Here is a 21998-nt window from a genome sequence, read left to right on the forward strand (position 1 = left end):
TGGAAGCAACAGACATGTTTCACTAACTAAATAATATTTTAAAAAGAAAGAAAATTGAATAAACAAACAAAAGAAGCCTTAAAGAATATGATCATCACATACAAGTAAATTTTTTAAAAAAGGGAAATTAGAAGATAATAATAATAATTATCATTATGGTCTTCGATCAGCATCGCCATGCAGAAGCTGCGAGAATTGCTCTATCTTGCCACCCTAAAAGCAAGCAACCTTTATCTTCTGTCAATCTATACCCATCACAAGAGTATAAGCCTAACAATATCTTAGATTGAGTCACTGCATTTGCACTTAATGGTACTCCTCTAAATCCTTTTCCTTCCATTATCTTTCTCCATTTCTCCAACCTTTCATGCCTCTCTATTCTCTCCGCCCCTTCACATGCTACTATATTCTTTATCTCCGGAGCAAAAATATACTGCTCCACTTTCGCCCTCTGTGCAGAATCCGGCGGAAATGTTGCATCTAATGAATCAAATATTGCTGAATAGTAGTGCAATGCCTCGAGAAATCTACCCAGGAAGTATGGTCCATTGTGGCTAGCTTCTTTCTCGACTAGTGTTACTATGTTCGGTGCTTGGTCACGAATCATGGCTAAAAGATTCGGTAGACAGTTTCCAGGGACACTATGGAGACGGTTAACGGAGTTTACAGCAAGAGCTTCACCGACCCTTCTGTTGAACATATGGGGTTTCAGGTCTTCGAGTTCTTCAGCTACTGGATGAAACTCGAATGGGACATGAAGAGAATGAGCAAGCTCTGTCAAGCACCGTCCGGTTTCTCTTACAGTTTCTATGCAGGATCCTACTCCTGTTATCCTGAGAAACGGAGCTCCCCCAGGTCTAGCAGCTAGGGCTTGCATGAAAGCTGGCCATTGATACCCTTGGAGAATGTCTAGGTCAATAACATGAACACGTTCCTCTGCTTCAAAGGCCTCGAAAATTGCTTGATTAGCAGTGAAGTGAGCAAATTTTATGTATGGGCAAGCTTGATATACAATTTGGTATATTTTCAGGATTTCCATAGAGTTTGGTGGGTATGGAGAGAAAGATTTTGGACTAGTGGTGGAGGAACTAGGATTTGTGCTAATTGTTGCAGCTAGCCTCGCACTTAGAGCGTCCGTGAAGCAGGACGCGACTCGCTGCATAGAATCGCCGAGAGGTGTGACCACCCGATTGAGGTGGTGCAGACATTTTCTTGCTAACATGTAGTCCTCTTTGGCTACAGCTTCAGCACAAGCAAGAAGGAGGTGAACTAGTTGAAGTCCACTGTCTTGCTCCTGTTTAAACATTTATCAACTTAAGCTTATACTTGAAACTGAACTATGTCAGAATTAAAAGAAAGGAAAAAAAATAGCACATTTAATATGTAATGAAAGAGAGATGTATTCCTATGATCTGAGTAACTAAAAACGTAGAATAGATACAATCAGTAGAACCTGTAGTTTTGAAAGTTACCACAGATAAATACGTACTTCTGTGATACCTAAATTTTTCCACTTATTTCGAACCAATAAATAATTTTGATTTATTATCATTTTAGTACTTATTACGTATTAATTTTAATTTTAAGTGATTTTTTTATCAAATTAAACTGACATGAAAAACTGAGCTAAATCTTATTGAAATATATAATCACACCAACTGTCATATGCTAGAGATCATTTCAGTAATATGACAATATAGTAATTCATGTGACAATATATTTTTTGAAAAATATGTTTAGCTCGTTATAACGCCAACTTAATTTGATTGAAAATACTACTATCTCCGTCTTATAAATATAGAAAAAATAGTCATTTTTCTTGTCAAATATAGAAAAATGGTCACTTTTATGTTAATTTAAAATAATAATTATCAAATTACCTTCATAAATCATAATAGCATTAAACATAATAACTTTATAATAATTTATTTTTTAGAAATTAAATGGTTACTGTAGAAATATTTGAATAAATGAACTATAATTAGTGAGTTACTTTTGTAAAAGTGTAATTTTTTTCTATCTTAATGAGACGAAGTTGAGGTACCAATTTGAAACATATCCCAAAATTTAGGAACCAGAAAGTTTTCCAGAGAGTCATACCTGCTCAGAACCAATAGGGAGAGGTGCCATCAAGCTGTGGTTCAGTCCATGCTGTTGCTGCTGCTGTTCAGTAGGCGACGGCGTCGATGACGGTGGTGGAGGAGTGGTTGACGGTGGCGGCAGCTGTTGATTCTCGAGTTGAAAATGCTGTGACAGCGGCGGTGCATTTCTCAGAGACTCCATATGAAATATATGATCGCTGTCTCGTGCAAGAACTTGAGAGCCAGCCGACGACGTTTCACTCATCGCCGATCCACCAAACCTCGACGAGTTCGGCATACTCAAGCAATCCAACAATGGAGGATCCGTTATTTGCATGTCAAACAGCTGAGACGATGACGAAGAGTTTCCGGTGACCGAAGAAAATCTAGTGGGCTGATAAATACTACCACCACCTCCGACGCCGGCGAGTCCATGATCCCGATAATCATCCAAGAAATCTTCAATACCAGGCAAAGAAGACAAACTCTCAATCTGCATGTACTGATTATTATTCGGAGAGTTAAAAACCCTATGCAGCGGACTCTGCCCTTTCCCTTTATGAACACTGCTAAACTGACGTGGAGGAGAAGCAACCGGTGAAGGGAAGTTTCTGACGGGAGATAACACCATGAAATCGGAATCCAAGTGATCGGAGAAAAATGTTTCCCACATGGAATTATTATCCGGTGACTGCACTTCAACATCTGCGTCCAACTCGAATTTCACAGCTGGGAAGCTCAGGCTTGGTGGGGTTAGGTTAATATGTTCAAAATCAGAAGATAATGAAGTTTTCTTGGATTCAAAAGGTGTTGATGTTTCAGTAATGGTGCATGACGATGAACTAATCTCATTCTTGATTGATCCCATAGTTTCAGAACTTTTTTCTTTCAGAAGAAAACTAGACAAAGTGGTGCAAGTTTTTTCTTTAGTAATGATGATGAGTAGGGGTATGCATTGGTCGGTTTAGTCTAGAATCGGTCTAATTCCACCCAAAGTTTGTGAAATATTCAAACCGAACCAAACTGGACTATAAGTTTAAACTGACATGAAATTAAATCGAATTATTTGATGAGTTTGGTTTGGTAAAAAAATTGGTTATTAATTTGTTTGTACATTTAACATTAAAAAATTATTACCTAAAAAAAGTTCAAATATAATTAGTATCATATATATATGAAAAAACGATTCATATTTTTTTTAATAATTATCAATGAACATATAATTATATTAATTTTTTTAATTATTTCCTTGGTTTTTTGATTATTTTGGTTCAAAAATTATTCAAATCAAACATTTATAAGAATAGGAATTGAATCAAACCATATTTTTGTAATAACATAACATTTTTTACCACTTCGATTTAGTTCACTTCGATTTTTTGGGCCAGTTCGGTTTTTGGTTCGATATTTAGAAGTTGGAGATTTTTTGTTTTTAATTTTAATTTGTAAAATTGTCTTTTGTACAGTTTGTATCTGAAAAAGAAATAGAAAGAGACAAGATGAAAATCTAATATCATTTGATTGGATTTTTGTGTTTAAACAGCCTACAATTTATCAACTTCACAAAGTTGATAATCAAAGTTTAGCAGTTTCCTAGAGGATTAATTTTGTCATATTGGGTAACCTCAGTTTGCAACTCTACTAAGTGACAATTAATTGGCAGGGCCCCACTTTTTTTTGGGCCGGCCCACTTGATAACAAGGAAACTTGCAATCACTGTATGTACTGCTTTGAGTTGGAAAAATTGCAGACAACGCAAAAATAAATTACTTAAAAAATGGTATTAAGTATTTAAATAATATATTATATCAAATGATAAGACAAAAGTTCAACAATGAACAAAAAGTTTTGAAAAGGACTTGGAGAATTCTATATATGAAGATAATGGATCAAAATTGTCAATTTCATATTAACAAAAAGGCTCTCAAATTTTGTCAAATTGTTAATTAATTAATAAATTTAAATAATTAAATGAAGTTTTAATTTAATTAAGTTTATATATTTTCATACACAAATACTTTATCTTGTGTTATATTAAATAATTAAATATAATGATTAAAACTCTAAATTAATTATTAATATATATATATCAAATAATTACCAGTAAAACTTACATATGTAGCTAAACTTTTCAAGTGTACTCTTAAATTCTCGGTTTCGAGTCTCATCACACTAATTTAGCATGCTTTAACTTCATATCTATCTTATATATTCTAACAATTAACTTATGAAAAAAAAAATTATCGAATAATTAAAGTTTTAAAAATTAAAATTGTTTTTCTTCTTTCTTTCACCTTTATATATATGTTCATTTACTTGAGCATGCATGCATTGTTGACATTATTTCGAGTTGCATTGTTGGGTTGGGTGCACATCCTCTCTACAGTGCTAAGATTTTAATCTTTACCATAATCTCCTTTTGTTAAAAATTCAAAATGATATAAGTGGATGGTGCATGTAACAAAATAAATTGATGCATTATTTTCATATTGCTAATTATATTAGGTACAATAACAAAAAAAAACCACAAATTATAAACAGGAACTATAATCATTACACACGTAAGATGATTATAATTTAATTGGCTAAACAGTAATTGTTCAAGTTTACGTGAAATGGATTAGGTAATACTAATAAAGAAGACAAAAAAGGAGACATAGGCAAGGTCGTCGGATATGGCGTCGATGGCGCCGCCTAAACCTTGGATTTGTCAAAGGAATGAAGTGTTTGTCCGTTACCTTCTTGTCTCTTAGCCGGCAATGCCATTCCTCCCATTACTGTTCATCAACTTTCTGCATTTTAAAAATATCAAGAATATTAATACTAGTAGCACGGACATTGACACGGAAACACGGGGCACTAATTAGACACAGACAAGGAAAAACATTATTTTAAGGTTTCATATGTCAAGTGTTCAAAACGTTTCCGAAATGGAACACGTCGAATGAATGAAGTGTGCGTGCTAATAATATTTACGTAATTATATAATTTTTGCATAATTCTACCTATAATTTGATTATTTTATTTAATAATCTGTTGCGGTAGCGTAGCTAGAAAATAATATCGGAAAATGATTTGTATGAGAGAATATTCTAATCGATAATTTTTATACCAACTAGGGTCTATTCTAGAATCGATTTTAAATAATCATTTGTGCTTCCGAATAATTCCGATCAGGGCAGGCCCGTCCATGAGCGGCTCCGGCACTGATATGATGCTGCCTCTTGCCATGGAAACATCTTTATTCTTCAATATTTTGGACCGAATACATTTGTCCAAATAGAATGATCTGCATTTTTTGTTTTATTTGTTATCACCAATCTTAATATCATATTGGATCCAAAAACAAAAAATTCTTTTTTTTCTTGCATGCATATATTATTCCATATTAAGCTTCTAAATCAGGAATGAATTTTGGAATTTCTTTAATGGAAGCGTATCTAATTACTGCCAATATTGTTCAACAAACTAAAAGATAAATAATTAATATTAGAGAATATATTATATATATTGTTGATTTTGTACAAATTTCATGATTATGATACACGGAACTTTTACATCTGAGAGCAAATTTGTCATATATTCCAGCAATTTCCTCTCAGATTTAAGTATAATCCTGCAAGAAAGACAATGAAGTTGTTTTATAATTTCTTTGCAAGGATTATAGTTAGTTTGAGTAGTGGCCGAATTAAGAAATGAAAAGGGGTCAAAATTTATGTTTTAAAATAATGGATAAACTGCAGTGAGAACTTAGTCCTAATAAATAAAAAAAATTCAAATACATTTTTGAAGTTTCGATTTCGAGTTTCATCGGAGTCAGTGATTTAAGGTCGATTTAAAAAGAAATTAAATCCGATACCAACTAGGCAACTACTGTCCTTTACTAAATGGAAATGGACAATTCTTACAAGTTGAAATTGGTCTTTTTACAATCTAAGAGGTTTTAAAGATAATTTAAAAGTTCTTTGATCGCTCGTAACTACTAATGTAATTTAATTTTTTTTGGAATTACCGGAAATTAGTTAGTACCGGTTTTTTATTTATTTAAATCGATCGGCTAAACAACAGGCTGCGGAGGGTTGGGGCCGAACCCCCGATCTCACGTACATAGAGCCTTACCAACTAAGTTAAGTGATGAAGTGCAATTTAGGAATATTGATCTCTGGGCCATCATACAACAAGTCTAAGGCCCAATAATAAATATAGTCCAAATCTATTGGGCCTTCTGAAAGGAGCAAAATGAAGACATGGTAGAGCAAACCATAAAGGACTTTTTGTATAAAAAAATATAATTATTTTTTCTTTTGTCTATTTTCGTAAAATTATTTGCCAACATACATTCATATTATGTTTTTACAAAAACACGCTTGATTTTTTTTTCCTCTATAGATAGAGACAGGCTTTTGCTAGATTTTAGTAGATCATTGGTAGAATTTCAGTAAATTTTAATAGATTTTAAAAATATATCTTTCTATTTTTTTCTATAAAAAGTGTATTTTTATATGAAAAAAAACATTGCAAAAAATTCAAAAAAGCGGTAATTTTCCAACCATAAATAAGAAGTGCGAGTGCCATTCCATTTCAGAGAAAATGCAAGGTAGGTTTGATAAACTATTCTTTAAAAATGTTGTTCTTCAGAGAAACTTAAATGCAACTCTTGTGAGACCTTTTAATGCTTGCCATTTAAAGCTCACATGAACTCCATGAACAGTCCATATCTACCAAGTAAATACCTCTTATCCTCTTCTTTTTTTCCATTCCCTTATCTTTAACATTTAAAATATTTTTTGTTCAAATTCAGAAATACTTACATTTCATATATAAACGTATTTATTGACTAATTGTTTCAAACTTGCAATCTATGATTGCTACAAGGAGGTCTAAATCGAAAACTAATCGCAAGAATCAAACGTCCAACCTCCTTTTTCTTTACGTTAATCAAATTTCATGGTCGATTTTTCGTTTCCCATTATAAAGTTATATATATAAATTATAGTTCATTTGTTAAATATTTCATGAATTAACAGTTTGGTCAAGTAATTTTTTAATTATGTCAATTGTATCCAATTGACGAGAAAAAAGATAATACGTATATAAAACAAAATATCACTTAGTCTCTCAACTTAATATTTTCTATAAATTAGTCCTAATTAAAAAAAACTAATAATTTTTTTAGAGATTATCTATCCAATTTAATTATAAAGAGTATATTGTTATTAAATTTATATGGTTATTTAAAAATATTATATGATTTTCCTCCAAATATTGACTAATTATACTAAGTTGCATTTTTTTTTATCAATTACTTCTTTCAGTTTTTTTTTTATTTTCTTATTTGATATAATTGATTTAAAATATGAAATTGACAAACCCAATTTTGTTTTTAATAATCAGAGAAGGGAAGCGTTTGTTAGAGGATTTGAACTCACAATCTATCAGTTTTCTGCTCAAGACATATATTTTTTTGAGTTATAACTCATTAGTTACAAACCCAACTATTATTAAGATATATTTAACAATTTGATTATTGTAATGAATGTAAGAAATCATTTTGCCTAATTTTTTTTCTATGATTGAACTCAAATGATTATAATCTTGTTTTGTTACTTGATTGAATATTAACCTCCAAATAAGTGAACCTATAGCATAATTTATCAGCAATCAAGCCCAACACAAATAAATTTTATCTCTCTATATTTCCTACAAAAAATCATTTAACTTCACATAATCCAAATAACATTCACATGTTTTTGTACATTTTGTAAAAGATAAATAAATGAACACTTCTTCTTCAGCCTTGGCTCACACTTGGATCTCCACCAACTCTCATCTCATGCAGCTTATCCACAAAAATAGTAATTTCATTCACTAAAATCCAACTCTCTTCATACAAACCACATAAATTACTCAAACTTTATTTTTCTTCTAAAAAAATTAAACTTTGCTGAAATGAATCTGTTTTATCTCTTCATTCTCTCAACTTTGATTTTGAAATCATTATGTTTAAAAGTTGAGGCAGCAAAAAGTAATAATGCTCATATTACTGTGATGGGTTTTGTGTACTGTGATATCTGCTCCAACAACACCTTCACCAGGCACAGCTACTTCTTACCAGGTCAGAATTACTCCAACCTGAATTTTTTGTTTTATTATTTTAGCACATTTTTTACTTTTATGATTGATTGGCTATTGCGCGGAAACTTCTCGAGTTCTATGTTTGAACCAAAATACCTCCATGCAATTTGGTTTGATTTTCAGTTTATAACTATTAAAATTTGGTTTGGCTGAATCGAACAGATCACATAAATATTATATATAAATAATAAATTCTCTCTTTGTCATAATGTAACTTTAATATTGAATAAAGGATCATTGTGATCCTTACACTTGTGCATCGCGATTAATTAACTCATACTTAGTTATTTTTGGCAAATCAGAACACCGATATATTTCCCGTTGAAAAAAGTCGATATGGTACATAGCATTTTTTAAACGGAAAATAGGTCGGTGTATTGATTTGCCAAATCCTGAAAATTGGTGACTAATTTTGTCAAATTTTTAAAGTTTGTGCTGTAATTACAAATCACGCTAAAATTATCCGTGATTTAATTTATATTTAATCTTTTAATCAATTAAGGCAGATATTTTTCAATTTTTTGATCAATTGAGGACAAAATTGAGCTATTCTAGTTCCTGAATTTGTTCATTATGTATAATTTTATGTTTAATTGAACTAAAAATAAAATGAATATTTATAAATTAATTGACTGACACACAAGTTTAGGGACCAAAATGACCCTTAGCTCATTTAATTTTTTACGTGTTTGACAACGAAGCAGAATTATCTTGAGCAAAGGGTCATAGTAGTCCTTAAATATATTTGTCATTATCAATTAACTCATATTTAACTATTTTACTAAAGTAAAAGGTGCAAAGAAACCCTTATAGTGTTCTCAAAAGTACACATAAGCTTTTAACCTTTTTTCCGTGCACAAATAAATCCCCGTTGTTTCAAAACTAAACAACTAAATCCAAATCAAAATCAATTGTTCGTAACTTAGTTTGATTTGGGCATTAAATTTTCAGGTGCCGGAGTTAAAATAGATTGCAAATTCAAAGCAAGCTCAGCAAAAGTGAAAGAACAAGTTTCATTCTCCGTAAACAGAACAACAAATCGGAACGGAGTTTACAAATTAGAAATACCTTCCGTTGACGGAATTTCATGTGCAGAAGCGGCCATTGAATCATCATGTCAAGCTTCTTTAATTCACAGTTCATCTACATCATGCAATGTTCCTGGTTTCAAATCTACTTCTGATCAAATCTCTATCAAAGCTAAACACCCTAATCTCTGCATTTATAGCCTTTATGCCATGAATTTTAGACCATCAAAAACTGATCTTACGTTATGTGGAAACTGAGAAGGACCTATTTGTTCATTATTTATACATAAATGTGGATTTGTTTAATTATGTATAAATCTTGGGGCTAAATGTTAATTTCCTTTTCTTTATTATATGTTTGTTTGTTCGAAATTTTACTACAAATTGTCTTAAATTCTGTGAAATTTAGAAGTTCGGGTAACTTCCTTCTCTATTTTCTTCTTTGATTTATAAAATGAAATCCCTTAATTTTGATTTTATTGCATTAAAATTTTGTACCATTAGTTTGACTCTATTTCCGCTAAGTTTAGATGACGTGACGAACAACTAAAGCCTACATAAATAATAATATTATTTTTTACTTCACATAAATCACGTCACATATTAAATTCACGTAGCGTTGCATCAATATAAAACTTAGAGAGTATTTGGTTCAGCTTTTTGGAAAAGTTTTTAGCTTTTACTTTTCAAAAAGCTCCACCAAAGTATTTGGTGAGAATTTTTTTAGAGCTTTTCGGAGCTTTTTGAACCTCCAACAGCTGCTGTTTGAAAACCTCCATTTTGGAGCTTTTTACTAACAGCTGATAGCTGTTTGAGTATTTTTAATTATTTAGACAAAATTACCCCTACTAGAATATATCATTTTTTAATAAATAAAATTATTAAATTATTTTTAAATACTCTAATTATTTATTAATTATATAAAATTATTTTATTTATATTAAAACAACTATAATTTAATAATTTTTTAAAAAAATTATTATAAATTTATCAAAAAAATAACTAAATAAAAACTAAATATTGTTTTTATAAAAAAATAATTATTAATATTTTTATTAAATAATATATGATATAATATATTTATAATTTAATAAATAAAAATAAAAATTATGCCATTTATGGTCATTTTATATATAAACAGCTACAACGAATTAAATCTCAACAAACACTTATAGTCTATCAGCTATCAGCTACCAGCCAGTGGCGGATGCAGGACTTTTACATGGTGGGGGTCCATATTTACAATAACAATTTAAATTATAAAATATATAAATTTTAGTTAAAAATATTAACGTAATAATTAAAAAATTATATTTTATATTAATATATATCAAGTCGGATGATTAACAATTGATAAATTATCAAATTTAATTTCTGGTGATCTTTTTTGTAAGATTATAATATAATTCCATGAATAAATTCATCAAAATAATAACAATTCACTATATATATATATATAATGATGAAACTTAAATTGGTAATTGGAGTATTTTTTAAAATCTGATAAATACCAGTAAATAAAAAATATATGTAACTCAAACTTTTGAATTGAATTGATAGGTTAGAGTTTTTTCTTATAAGTCTTCAATTTAAAATATAAGAATGATTTTTAAATATTGAGTTAATTCCTAAAAAAATCACGAACTTTACACAAAGTTTCATTTTAATCATGAATTTTAAAAGTTGTCATTTAAAGGCACGAACTTTCATTTTGTTTCAAATCTATCGCCAAAGTAAAATCCGGTGTATTTTATCGAATCAAAAATTCCTAATCCTATATACTCTAACTAAAAGATAATAAGATTTAATGTCGATTTATAATTTGGGTCTTTTATTAATGGTTTATTGAAGAATTTAGTCAACAAAAATACACTGAAATGATAGATTTGAAACAAAATAAAAGTTCGTGCCTTTAAATGGCAACTTTTAAAGGTCATGATTAAAATGAAATTTCGTGTAAAGTTCGTGATTTTTTTAGGAATTAACCCTTAAATATTTCTATATTGTTTCTATTTTTTCAATTGTCAAGTTTTTAATTTTAATTTTTACACGTTGAGGCTGTTAACTTTGGATTAATTAGGGTCTGCTCAGTTTCATTTTTCTGATTACACCAATATACAAGGGTAGGAAATTTTTTTTTTTCAGAAAAGAATGGGGTCCATGGACCTCACCCTACAAAAGGTACATCCGCCGCTGCTACCAGCCAACAGCTATAAAAAACAGCCGAACCAAACAGGCGTTGTAATATTAATGTCGGCTGATGTGGCGTCACATGTATAATCTTAATCTATAAATAAACTATATGAGGATTTCAAAAATTAAATTTTATTATGTATGTAGGTATCTAACTCATCGGCAAGTTATCAAAAGGAATGGAAATGAAGTCAAACTAATGGTAGGATGTTTGGTGCAATAAAATCAAATTTAAAGGGTTTTATTGATATATATTAAAGAAAAATCACTATAATGAGCAAAATACAAAATTCAGGGACTTAAATTAACCCAACTTTACAGATATTAGTAAAGTTGGTCGGTCAGTCAGTCAGATACAACATCCGTTTCTGTAAGATAATCATTAAAAACTCCTGACATCTAGTAAAAGTAACACTTAAGTTCTCTCCATAGAAAATATTGTGCAGTTAAGTCCTTGTACTATTACCTACTACAGAAGATATCACTTCAAAATTTGAGACTTTACGAGGAACTTGAATTGCTTCATAAAATGAGAAAACAAAGAGTTTCATACAATAATTTTGTCCAAATCAGACCATAAACAGAGTCCATTACAAACATAATAAATAAAAGCAAACATAATAAATATAAATATATAATAAATTGTTTATTTAAATCTGAACAAGTTCTTGGAAAATTTCCATAGCAGAAGCAGGCAAACCAAGAAGCAGATTAATACTTCTTCTCTGTTTACCATGTGACAAGAACAAAATTACTTCCTTCTCCGGCAAGGCAACCGGTCCGGACAGAATTGCCTCTCCCCAACCAAAATCTGTGGAGTGAAATGACAATCTTGACCATGTTGTTATAAGCAAAGTTGAAGCCAATGAAGGCCTAGCTCTGGTCATTTCAAAATAATCTATAGCTGATCTCATGTAAGAATCTGTCACCATTTTGATTGAATCCTGAACAATTCCAACTCCATATGACAATGGTTTTTCTGACAATTCACTTGCTTGGCAGATACAGTTTGTCAACACAATTCCATTCCCGAAATACCCTTTTGGTAATGGGGGGTTGAATTTAGCCCTTCCATCAACTGCAAATAGCAGCTTTGTTTGTTGCTCAGGTTTCATGTTAAGTGCCTTTGTTCTTGCTATCCATACAAAAGCTGACAGGCTTTCGAAACTCGTGCATTTGTCGATAACCCCGTCTTGTAATGCTTTTGTTTTGATGTGTTCGAGCATTTCGGGGTCGAAACAGAAGGACTTATAGGTCATTTCCTCTTCTTTGTAGAGGCTACTGGTGTTGGATTTGTCTTCAATCTCTGCAAATTCTTGGTGGACATACTCGATTTTTGGCGGGTTTCGGGATTTGAGGATGGTTCTGTCTAGAAATGGTGGAACGGAAAGTGGTAAGCCTCTTGCTGTTTCTCCCCATGAATTTACAAATTCCATAGCTCCAATTCCGTCGAACATACAATGATTCATGCATAATCCAAGCACAAATCCTCCGCATTTGAATTTCGTCACCTAGAAAAAGAGAAACAAATTGGCACTCACATTGAAATTAGCATGGAAGGTTAATTTTTGGGATTATGCATCCTATGTTGCACGGATACTTATCAAGTCCTATGTTTAGGCGTTTTGTTTCCGTCTTTAGAAATATTTCGGACACTCTGTTGAGTAGTTTTTGGATATTAAAGGAACTAAAAAAAATACTATTTCACTGTTTTTCATTTAGTGTTTTTCCGTTTCCGTATTACTATTTCCATCTTACATAGGTGATATCGCATCCATCTCGGGGACTATGAGGTTACAAGTTTGAAAAAAGTTCAGCGCAAAATTAATAAATTGGAAGCATTTGTCAAGTTATACTTACCCCGAAAAACGGACAGACTGAAATACGAAACAAAAAAACGATAGTTTTTCAAGAATAGTTTATATATATGAAGTTTCGGAGTTGAAGAAGTGCGTTGGAAAATGAAAACTCGAAAAATTTTCATGCAACATAAGTTATATTTGGAGATAGAGTTGACAAACCTGAGCAACAAGAGGAGGCATCTGCAAAATATTCTTAGCATCAGGAATATCATAAACAAGCTTTCCAAGAGTATGAGGGTCAGGTTTTGTTATGTCACCAATCTCTTCCATTCCACAATTTGCTTCAGCCTCAACGAAAACCGCACCTTCTCCTGTGCAATTCACAATAAGCTTCCCCTCGGGGCTGATCATTAACCGGCCGGCAAGAGGGTAGTAATGAACAAGAACCTTTTCCAACGCATTTTTGATAACTTCTGCACAATTTTCATTCCCTTTTCCCTCCGATTTAAAGCAATAAACCGTACGAATAATCACCGCGATGTTTTGATCAAGATTCGACAGGAAATATAAACCTTTCTCTGTTTCGATCTCTGGTTTAACAAGAATAGGCTCTTCTTGTTTAACAATTAGCTCAAGAACATTGCCATTAGAATTCTCCATTGATCAGAATACCAAAAATCAGAAAATTTGAAAGAAAAAAAAATTGTGATTAAATTTTCAGACAAATTGTGTGCAGAGTGTAAATACAAAAATTATTGATTTAAGACAACAAATCATGTGTGATTAACAAATGAAGTAACTGAAGAAAACAGAGAAAATCTTGTACTGTAATAACAGAAAAGAAAATGATGATTGTATTTATTTTAAAACCTGAAATTCAGTCACAGGTTTTGAATTGGGCAGTCACAAGTTGATTTACTTATATAAGCATGAGAATGGACACGTGTCTTTGTTTGATTGCAGAGATTTTGCCTTAATTAAATATTTTAGTAGCTTGTGTTGAATTTTTGGAACATTTTTTAAACATATTTTAGTAATTTTTGTTTGATATTTTGTTTTTGATGGGTGAGAGTAGGCCACTGATTATGGGTTCTGTTTGGTGAGGTTGGCATCCATACAGTTTAACTTTCTCAAAACTTAAAAATGTTGTTAGCATTCGTAAATAATCTGATTAATACATTGAAATTTAGGTTGAATTTATTATCTTTGTCATAAATATAAAAGAATAAATTTTGTATAACTACTTTTTACTGCATAACTCATAGTCCATATAACTTTTAATAGGGTGGTCACAATCCACAAACCCGTGGTTCCGGCCGGTTCTGATTCACGGTTTCGATTTTATCCGGTTTAAAAAATAATTAAAAAAAATTATAAAAGTAAAATTTAAATACTTAAAATTAAGTTAAAATTAAAATTAAATTTTATATAAGTGATTTATCATACTTAAAATTTAAAAATTTCATTTAATTTACCATAAATTTTGATAATTGATTGTTTTTATATGGTAGATATAGTCATACATTATTATAAAATTAAATTAAGTTAGAGTGTATTATTTAAAAGGAATAAAAAAAATTAATATTCTATATTTATAGTTGCATATATTATAAATACATATAGTATGATATATTAGTAATTAATTATATATACATATACACACATATATATTAAATAATTTAAAATTTATATTTTAATGAACATACGGTTTGGAATCAAAATCGTCGATTTGGAATCAGGACAGACAATTTCGGTTCTAAAATATATTGAACCACCCATAATCCGACCTTTGGGGCCGGTTTAAACCTGGTTTAGTGTTTTTCCAGTTCCAAACCGAATTTGACTGCACTGATTCCGGACCGGTTCACCATTCAACCTAACATGGCCACCTTTAACCTCTAACATGCTAGTGTCGCTTTACGTGTTTCGCACGTGACTTGCAGTGTCAATTATGAAATTATATTTAAAATAGTAGTTAATTAGGAATAGTTTATTTTGTTTAATATTTTAAATAATTAATAGTTTAACATTTTTAATTGATATCTAAATTTTATATATATAGAAAATTTAAATAGAAAATATCAAATAATAATTAAAGTAGTTTATCTTAATTAAAATTCCATATGATTTAAAGATAATTAAAATAGTAATTAATAAATATTTTAAATAGTCTATTTTAGTTAGTACTCTATACAATTATCTTAACATAGTAGTTTCTTTAAATTAGTATTCTAATTTTAATAGTTATCTTAACATAGTACTTTGTTTTAGTTAGTACTCTAACTTTAATATTGTTTTAATATTTTTAATTAATAATTATATTTTATAATGCAAAAAGTACACTAACGTAAATGTGCCCCAAAGGACATTAACATAAATATGCCACCTCTCCCCCCCTATCTATGCTTTTATATCTATACTATATATAAAAGCACAGATGGGGGGAGGACAGACAAATTTACTGAATAATCCTTTCCAGTTCACTACTAAATAAAGGTTTTATAGTTATTAACTAATTAGTTATTTAATTAATCACTATTATAATTAAAGTCCTAATTAGAATAGGTAGCTAAATTATCTCCAATTTAGTTTTTAGTATGTAAAAAATAACTAAATTGTCTCCAAATTAGTAGGAATACCTATCTTTTATTTTGATTGAATTATAAAATTAAAATACTGCATTTGGTCAATATAATATTATTTAAATTTCTATCTTATTTTTTTAAGATATTATTAATAAAATTAAGTTAATTATTTAATTATTGTTATTATAAAAACAAAAGAAGAATAAATTCAGTAAGAAAAAAAATTTAATAACCGAATATATTATATTTATTTTTACAAAAAAATTTAACTAATTAAAAAATTAATATAATTATAATAAATTTCTTAATATGTTCATTGACGAGTTATGTTACGAGCCACGTGCATAGCACGTAATGCGAAACTAGTATAGTATAAATATAGATTAAAAACCATAGGATATAGTAACAATTGATTGGTATGGTATGCCTTTCTCTCTAACACATCGAAAATTCATCTGTGTAATTAAAAACCATAAATTAGGCATTTAATGAATTTAGAGCATCTCTAATGATACTCTTTATATCATAGAGCGCCTTAGAAATAAAAAATTGTACTAAACGTAGTTCGAAAAAATTTCTAACATTGACTCTTTATTTTATTTTATTTTGATAAATAATTATGTACATAAAATGTAGACTGATGTTTATTTTAAACGTCCCAAATTATAAGCTTGTTTTCATTTAGAAAGTAGTTAATTACATAAAAAAAATTAATATATCCTTAATTGAACTAATTTCTTCTAACAAAAAAAATTGCATTATTCAAAGAAATCTGAACCACGTCGTTTCTTTTCATCCTGGCAAGATAAACCACGCCATGAAGCTTTTGTTGGTAGTTTTATCAATTTCCTTCTGCACTATAGCACAAGGCAGGATGAGTAGCAATCCCTTTAACTAGGTCTTTGACATGTGCATTTGTATATGCCCGTCTCCCGGTGTAGACGAAGAACGCTTCCGATAGGTAGGCTAACCGCACTTGTTCAGACAAGCAATTCCTTCTTCTAGATAATCCTCTCTGCTAATCCAGAACTCCGGAGCGTCCTGCATAATTTTCCAATATAAAGACAGAGATATTATTTCATAAATTAATGATATAAAAAATGGTAGAAATGCAAGAGGAGAGACAGAAATGAACCTTCATAATTCCAGCAAGAACTGCACCTCCAAGGTACACCATATGCTTTCTTCGCGGCGGATCCTCAATTCGCAACCGCAGCTTCTGTTCATCGGAGATAGATAACAAGAAGAAAGATTGGCCAAGTTCACGGTTGTAAAAAAAAATAAATTGTCTCGAGGAACTTGGACCTTACCTTCAGTCCATCTTTGTTTCCCTTTAGAACAACTTCAAGATAGCGATCAAGTATTTCTTTCTCCAAGCTGGACCAATACATATAATATTCAATGCTCTATAATTTCTCCCAATTGCATGAAATTGAATAATCAAACTTAAAATACACACAGATACAAGAAAAGCAACAAAATCCATATTTCAAAACAGTTATGTTTCCTGAAGTCCTCAAGCATACGTAACCTAGAGAAAAAAAAACCAAATGTATAACAAATACAGGTTGATTAGATCCGAACCAAATAATTTCTCAGCGATTTTTGTTCTTTCCACATAGTCATCTGTTGCTTAACTAAATTGTTGGTCAGAATAATAGCAAATGATTCCACAAATGGTCAGCCATATGTGCATCAAAATGGGACGTCAACATGTAAAATTGAAAATGATGTATTCCAAGACATCTAGCTGCGCAATACAACCCTAAAATAGCTCATGCAAATCATATTTATGAATCATAACAAAGTAAGCCATGCAATAAAAATCCAGCCCATAAGACAAATAAACCAGAAAAAATACCGGCTAGGTAATCCAGGATACATGGTGCTTCCTCCACTTAATACTATATGTTGGTATAGCTGCAGAATGTGAAGTGAACTGGCCATTAGAACTTTATAGAAGAAAGTCCCATGTAAAAAGATCAGCAGATACGATGGCAAGAATGAGACAAACAGTTGTCTCGGACTCTTCTAGGGCAACAATTAATTATACTAATATGAGTTCAAATATTATCTCCATCAGAATTCAGAGTCACGCAGAAAGACGAGAACACTAAATAAAGAGGGAGTATGTGTGCAGAAAAAATAGAAAAGAAAAGGACTAGTGATTTTATTCTGATAAAAAAACTGCAAACAAGCATGCCATGAGACATGATCATCCAAACCAATTGAATTGCTGGTTTCATCCTCTACGATTAACAATTGCATTGAATAAGACAAGTTTTAATTTTTCAAGAAAACCCCAACCAAAATATAAATATCTTACATCAGAATCAATCTGGCAATAGTTTAAACGTAGGAAAAGAAATATTCCACAATAGCAGAGAAGCATAAATGAAAACTTAAATGAACGAGTCAATGACCATGCATAATAGAAGTACAGTATTAGTGTTGAGTCCAAGTACCATCATTCGATTGTCAATATCCATTTCCTGGATGCAGCGAAAAACCATATCAGCCATTCCATCGCCTTCAACATCTATAAGTTCCTGCAAATTGGAAGCACCTCATTAGTTTCTTAGTCTTCCACCTATCCATATGTTCTTCTGATTGCATGACATCACCAGCTCTAGCATGGTCTAAAATATAAAAAAACAATGCTCACTGCACTGTTTTCTAAAGTCAAATTAAAACAGCCAAAAAGCAGAAGTTCCAGAGTGGACATTTAACCATGGGAACTGCAAATCAGGCTCTCAACTTAAGCCCAAAATGGCTACCCCTTGAAGAAGTAGAGATATCTATTATGTAGTTTTCTCCCACTAATAACATGACCTATCAAAAGCATACTGAGGACATAAGATAATTAAATCTAATGAACAACTAATACAACAGTGGATGCTGACAGCACAAGACTAGACAGCCGTTAATAAAGCTATGTGCATTATCATAAAAAATCTTAAATACACATAAACATGAGGTTCTTAGGCTTACTGGTGTAAAAAGAGCCTCAGGTGCCTGGAACCTCTCAGTGCCTACTTTTATTATTCGTCCATCTGGCAGCTGATTCATAGGACACTTGTGAGTATATTGAAGAACAAAAAATATGAATTACCATAGAACTACAAGCTTGAATCACGTTCACATAATAAATGATTAAATGAACCATGTCGGAGGAGCAGATGGTAGGAATGACTGAATTATACATGGAGGTACAAGGTTCAAATTACCCAACCTGTAGATTCACATGATATATCATATATATGATATATATGTTTAATTAAAGAAAAACAGGAATGGACGCACAGAAAGTGGATATGATGTCGATAGCACAGGTGATGTCAAATGCAAAACCCAATAACTGAGAAAAACTATTTCTTTAAAATCTTAGTCATGTTACTTCGATTTTCAGAAAATTAACTCCTATAAATATGTCGAGCCTCACAATTAAGCACAGACAAAAATACCAACTGAAATTAATCAAAGAATCTAACTTACAGTGTAATCTTTAACAAGGATCGTGGTCTCAAGCCCCAACTGATACTCTCTCTTGTAATCATAACTGGAGGAAAATGAAATGAGTACCCAACCACTTATATGAACAATTTTTCACGCTTCAATCCTACAGAATGACATTGTTTGTTCACCTTATATAACAAAGCTTTTCTTTAATTTCCCTAACAGTCTCAAAATCAGCAGTCCTATTCATTGCATACCTACAAAAAACAGTATTGCACCGGTTAAAAGATATACCACCTAATGACCAAAGCTCATATTTACCAAATTTATCGTGCTACAAAGTGGCATTTACCCTCTCCTTGAAAGCAAATCAACAAGATAGGAGGTAATGTGCCGACCAGCTACGTTCATTCGCTTAGTCAAATGAGGAAATGAGTAGCCATCAACAACGGGAACCTGGGAGGAAAAGTTCACGTATTTGTGCTTAATAATTTGTTAAAGGACTGTCATAAGTTCTTTTTATATGGATTCAAGTCAATGCTTAAATTGGGGGAACCTAGGAATAATTGGGAATCTAAATAGTGAAATAATTGCAAACCAGCTCTCGAGAGGTACGAAAAAGGAATAAACTCATCATTAGAAAGTAAAGGCAGAAATACTAAGAAACCCACTGTGACTCAACCATAAAGGTCTTCAAAGAAATATGATTTTGCTCAAATACTACATAAATATGGTTAAAATCACCATTTAAGCTAATTAACTGCAAAGTAACAAAAAGGAAACATGCAAGGAAACAAAAAAGGTTGAGTTAAATAAATATTTTTTGTTTTGGAAAAGACTACGAAAGATTCTTGAGTAGTTTACCACATGAGTTACGCCATCGCCAGAGTCTATGACTAATCCCGTCAACAAACCTGTGAGAATTCAATGAAAGGCTGAAACACAAGTAGAAATAGAAGGGCAAATAAACAAAACAGGACAGGCAAACTGTAACAAAAACAAGATAAGAAATGACTTATGACCCATCTTCAGCAGAAGAAAAAAACAATAACTATCTTCCAATATTCAATAGACTGTTCTCCAATTCCCCATCACATCAAGAAAGACAGGGTTCCAATCAATAAAATATAAACCTTCAATCATCTCCACAAGCACCTTGGGCGTACAATGTTAAAACAGCTTGAATTTGAATGAAGACACCGGCAAAGTTGTATTTCTCAAACATGGTCTCAACCTATATGTCAAGTCATAATTCAAACATAAAAAAAGATAAAATGAGTTCAGAAATATACGAGAACCAAGAGTAATTGTACAGCACAAATATGAAAATTGATCACGAACCATTTTTTCACGGTTTTTTGAGGGATTAAGAGGTGGATCAGTAAGTAAAATCTTACATTCTGCTGGGTCTATCTGTTGAAAAAGGATGAAGAAGAAAGTTATGCATCATCTAATGAATTTTCAGTAAGTAGCAAAATAAAAGCGCCCTCAAACATAGGACGCCAAGGTGAAAAACAAAGGTAAAAGATATTTACTTTAAGTTCATTGAAAAAGGCATGATCCCAAACATGACCCATATCATCCCAATTCTGAATAATTCCATTGTTCACAGGATATGATATATCCAGTTGATGCCTCAAGTCAGCACAAGCATCTCCAACAACAGTATCCTAATAATCAAATAACCAACAAAGAACAGCACATTATCGGAATTAAGTTGCGACAAGAATAGACAGCACATTATCAAAACAAATGAGGCTAATAGATAACATTCACAGTGAAATTTCTAAAGTAAAAATGTACCTTCAGCTGCTCTTCCATAAGAGATTCTTCGTAGCGTAACATGGGCCGTCCTACCACACAAGGAAATACAGAGGTCGGAAAATTCTCTCCGGCAAATCCACACTTCACATACTGCAATGAACAAACTTAAATTATGATTTGGTTTTTGATATAAAAGTATCCAAAAATGCAAGAATTCATTTCCATGAAATACTTTTTTTCAATTATAAACTTCCAAAACATAAGCATTGACAAAACTGAAACCGAAACCTAAACCTAATTGAATTGGATTGTTTACAAACTATCATGTTAATCAAAATCCAAGAAGAATAACAAATTAGTGGAATAATTAACCACCTAAAATTCTTGAATCAGATCAACATTTTGATCTAATATGCGTTTAATTCGTTAAAATTAAGAAAAAATGGATTAAATATGCAGAATTAAAAGGACCAGCAAGATCAAGTATAAGATCGGAATGTACCCCAGTGCCATTGTCGCAAACGACGACGTTTTTGTTGTCCATGTAAAACTTTAAATGCTTATTGCTTCTTCTCCGATCGATTGGTTCGATTCGATGGCGGTTTTTATTTTTGTTCAAATGTTCGGTCACCGGTCACTTGTCATTAGTTGGAAGAAGAGTGTAACGACGTCGTTTCCTGGACATCTTTTTCGTTTTTTGTTATTTTTGATAGCAAATCTTTTAGCAAAATGTTAGTAGTATTTAATTTTTTTTTATAGATTATTAATCAATTGATTATTGTTTCATAACTGTTTATGAACGTAATTAAATTATCAAAATAAATATGATAATAATTGAAAAATATTAGCTAGAATTCAACAAAATAATAAAACCAGGATATTATTATAAAAATTAAAAAATTTAAATAAAATTACAATAGTCCATAAAAGTTTGAATTTACTTTGCTATTGGGC

General features: G+C 31.1%; 4 protein-coding genes across 5 annotated transcripts; 1 reads left to right on the forward strand and 3 right to left on the reverse strand.

The window, feature by feature from the left end:
* Positions 1 to 59: 59 nt before the first annotated feature.
* On the reverse strand, positions 60 to 2949 carry LOC126682989 (GRAS family protein RAM1-like). The gene is made up of 2 exons (XM_050378797.1): positions 2101 to 2949; positions 60 to 1294 (listed from the first exon to the last, which is right to left on the reverse strand). The coding sequence occupies exons 1-2, from the start codon at positions 2947 to 2949 to the stop codon at positions 167 to 169; spliced, it is 1977 nt and encodes a 658-aa protein (XP_050234754.1). The 3' UTR covers positions 60 to 166.
* A 3707-nt stretch (positions 2950 to 6656) lies between these two features.
* Positions 6657 to 9597, forward strand: LOC126679792 (pollen-specific protein-like At4g18596). Of its 2 annotated transcripts, XM_050374774.2 has the most exons (3): positions 6657 to 6806; positions 8092 to 8196; positions 9168 to 9597. In XM_050374774.2, the coding sequence occupies exons 1-3, from the start codon at positions 6776 to 6778 to the stop codon at positions 9500 to 9502; spliced, it is 471 nt and encodes a 156-aa protein (XP_050230731.1). In that variant the 5' UTR covers positions 6657 to 6775; the 3' UTR covers positions 9503 to 9597. The 2 variants fall into 2 exon arrangements, with proteins under 2 accessions (XP_050230731.1, XP_050230730.1); XM_050374773.2 differs by lacking the exon at positions 6657 to 6806 and having other exon boundaries at positions 7346 to 8196.
* Positions 9598 to 11937: 2340 nt separating this feature from the next.
* On the reverse strand, positions 11938 to 14118 carry LOC126679838 (omega-hydroxypalmitate O-feruloyl transferase-like). Its single transcript, XM_050374845.1, has 2 exons — positions 13459 to 14118; positions 11938 to 12948 (listed from the first exon to the last, which is right to left on the reverse strand). The coding sequence occupies exons 1-2, from the start codon at positions 13897 to 13899 to the stop codon at positions 12088 to 12090; spliced, it is 1302 nt and encodes a 433-aa protein (XP_050230802.1). The 5' UTR covers positions 13900 to 14118; the 3' UTR covers positions 11938 to 12087.
* Positions 14119 to 16467: 2349 nt separating this feature from the next.
* On the reverse strand, positions 16468 to 21712 carry LOC126683068 (actin-related protein 2). The gene is made up of 15 exons (XM_050378894.2): positions 21547 to 21712; positions 21084 to 21194; positions 20816 to 20950; positions 20622 to 20693; positions 20436 to 20514; positions 20145 to 20194; positions 19633 to 19736; positions 19469 to 19537; positions 19320 to 19383; positions 18816 to 18884; positions 18290 to 18373; positions 17686 to 17744; positions 17135 to 17201; positions 16960 to 17043; positions 16468 to 16865 (listed from the first exon to the last, which is right to left on the reverse strand). Exons 1-15 carry the CDS (start codon positions 21586 to 21588, stop codon positions 16791 to 16793), a joined length of 1164 nt encoding a protein of 387 aa, XP_050234851.1. The 5' UTR covers positions 21589 to 21712; the 3' UTR covers positions 16468 to 16790.
* Between the last annotated feature and the right edge of the window lie 286 nt (positions 21713 to 21998).

This window comes from Mercurialis annua, linkage group LG5 (assembly GCF_937616625.2).
Source record: "Mercurialis annua linkage group LG5, ddMerAnnu1.2, whole genome shotgun sequence".
NCBI lineage: Eukaryota > Viridiplantae > Streptophyta > Magnoliopsida > Malpighiales > Euphorbiaceae > Mercurialis > Mercurialis annua.

Coding starts and splice junctions, on each gene's coding strand:
- LOC126679792 (XM_050374773.2), top strand. CDS start 8,031: ATGAATCTGTTTTATCTCTTCATTCTCTCAACTTTGATTTTGAAATCA. Junction 8,197..9,167: donor GCACAGCTACTTCTTACCAG/GTCAGAATTACT, acceptor TTAAATTTTCAG/GTGCCGGAGTTAAAATAGAT.
- LOC126683068 (XM_050378894.2), bottom strand. CDS start 21,588: ATGGACAACAAAAACGTCGTCGTTTGCGACAATGGCACTGGG. Junction 21,195..21,546: donor TTTGCGACAATGGCACTGGG/GTACATTCCGAT, acceptor TGTTCATTGCAG/TATGTGAAGTGTGGATTTGC. Junction 20,951..21,083: donor TTATGGAAGAGCAGCTGAAG/GTACATTTTTAC, acceptor TTTGATTATTAG/GATACTGTTGTTGGAGATGC.
- LOC126679838 (XM_050374845.1), bottom strand. CDS start 13,899: ATGGAGAATTCTAATGGCAATGTTCTTGAGCTAATTGTTAAACAAGAA. Junction 12,949..13,458: donor TGCCTCCTCTTGTTGCTCAG/GTTTGTCAACTC, acceptor CTCTTTTTCTAG/GTGACGAAATTCAAATGCGG.
- LOC126682989 (XM_050378797.1), bottom strand. CDS start 2,949: ATGGGATCAATCAAGAATGAGATTAGTTCATCGTCATGCACCATTACT. Junction 1,295..2,100: donor TCCCTATTGGTTCTGAGCAG/GTATGACTCTCT, acceptor ATGTTTAAACAG/GAGCAAGACAGTGGACTTCA.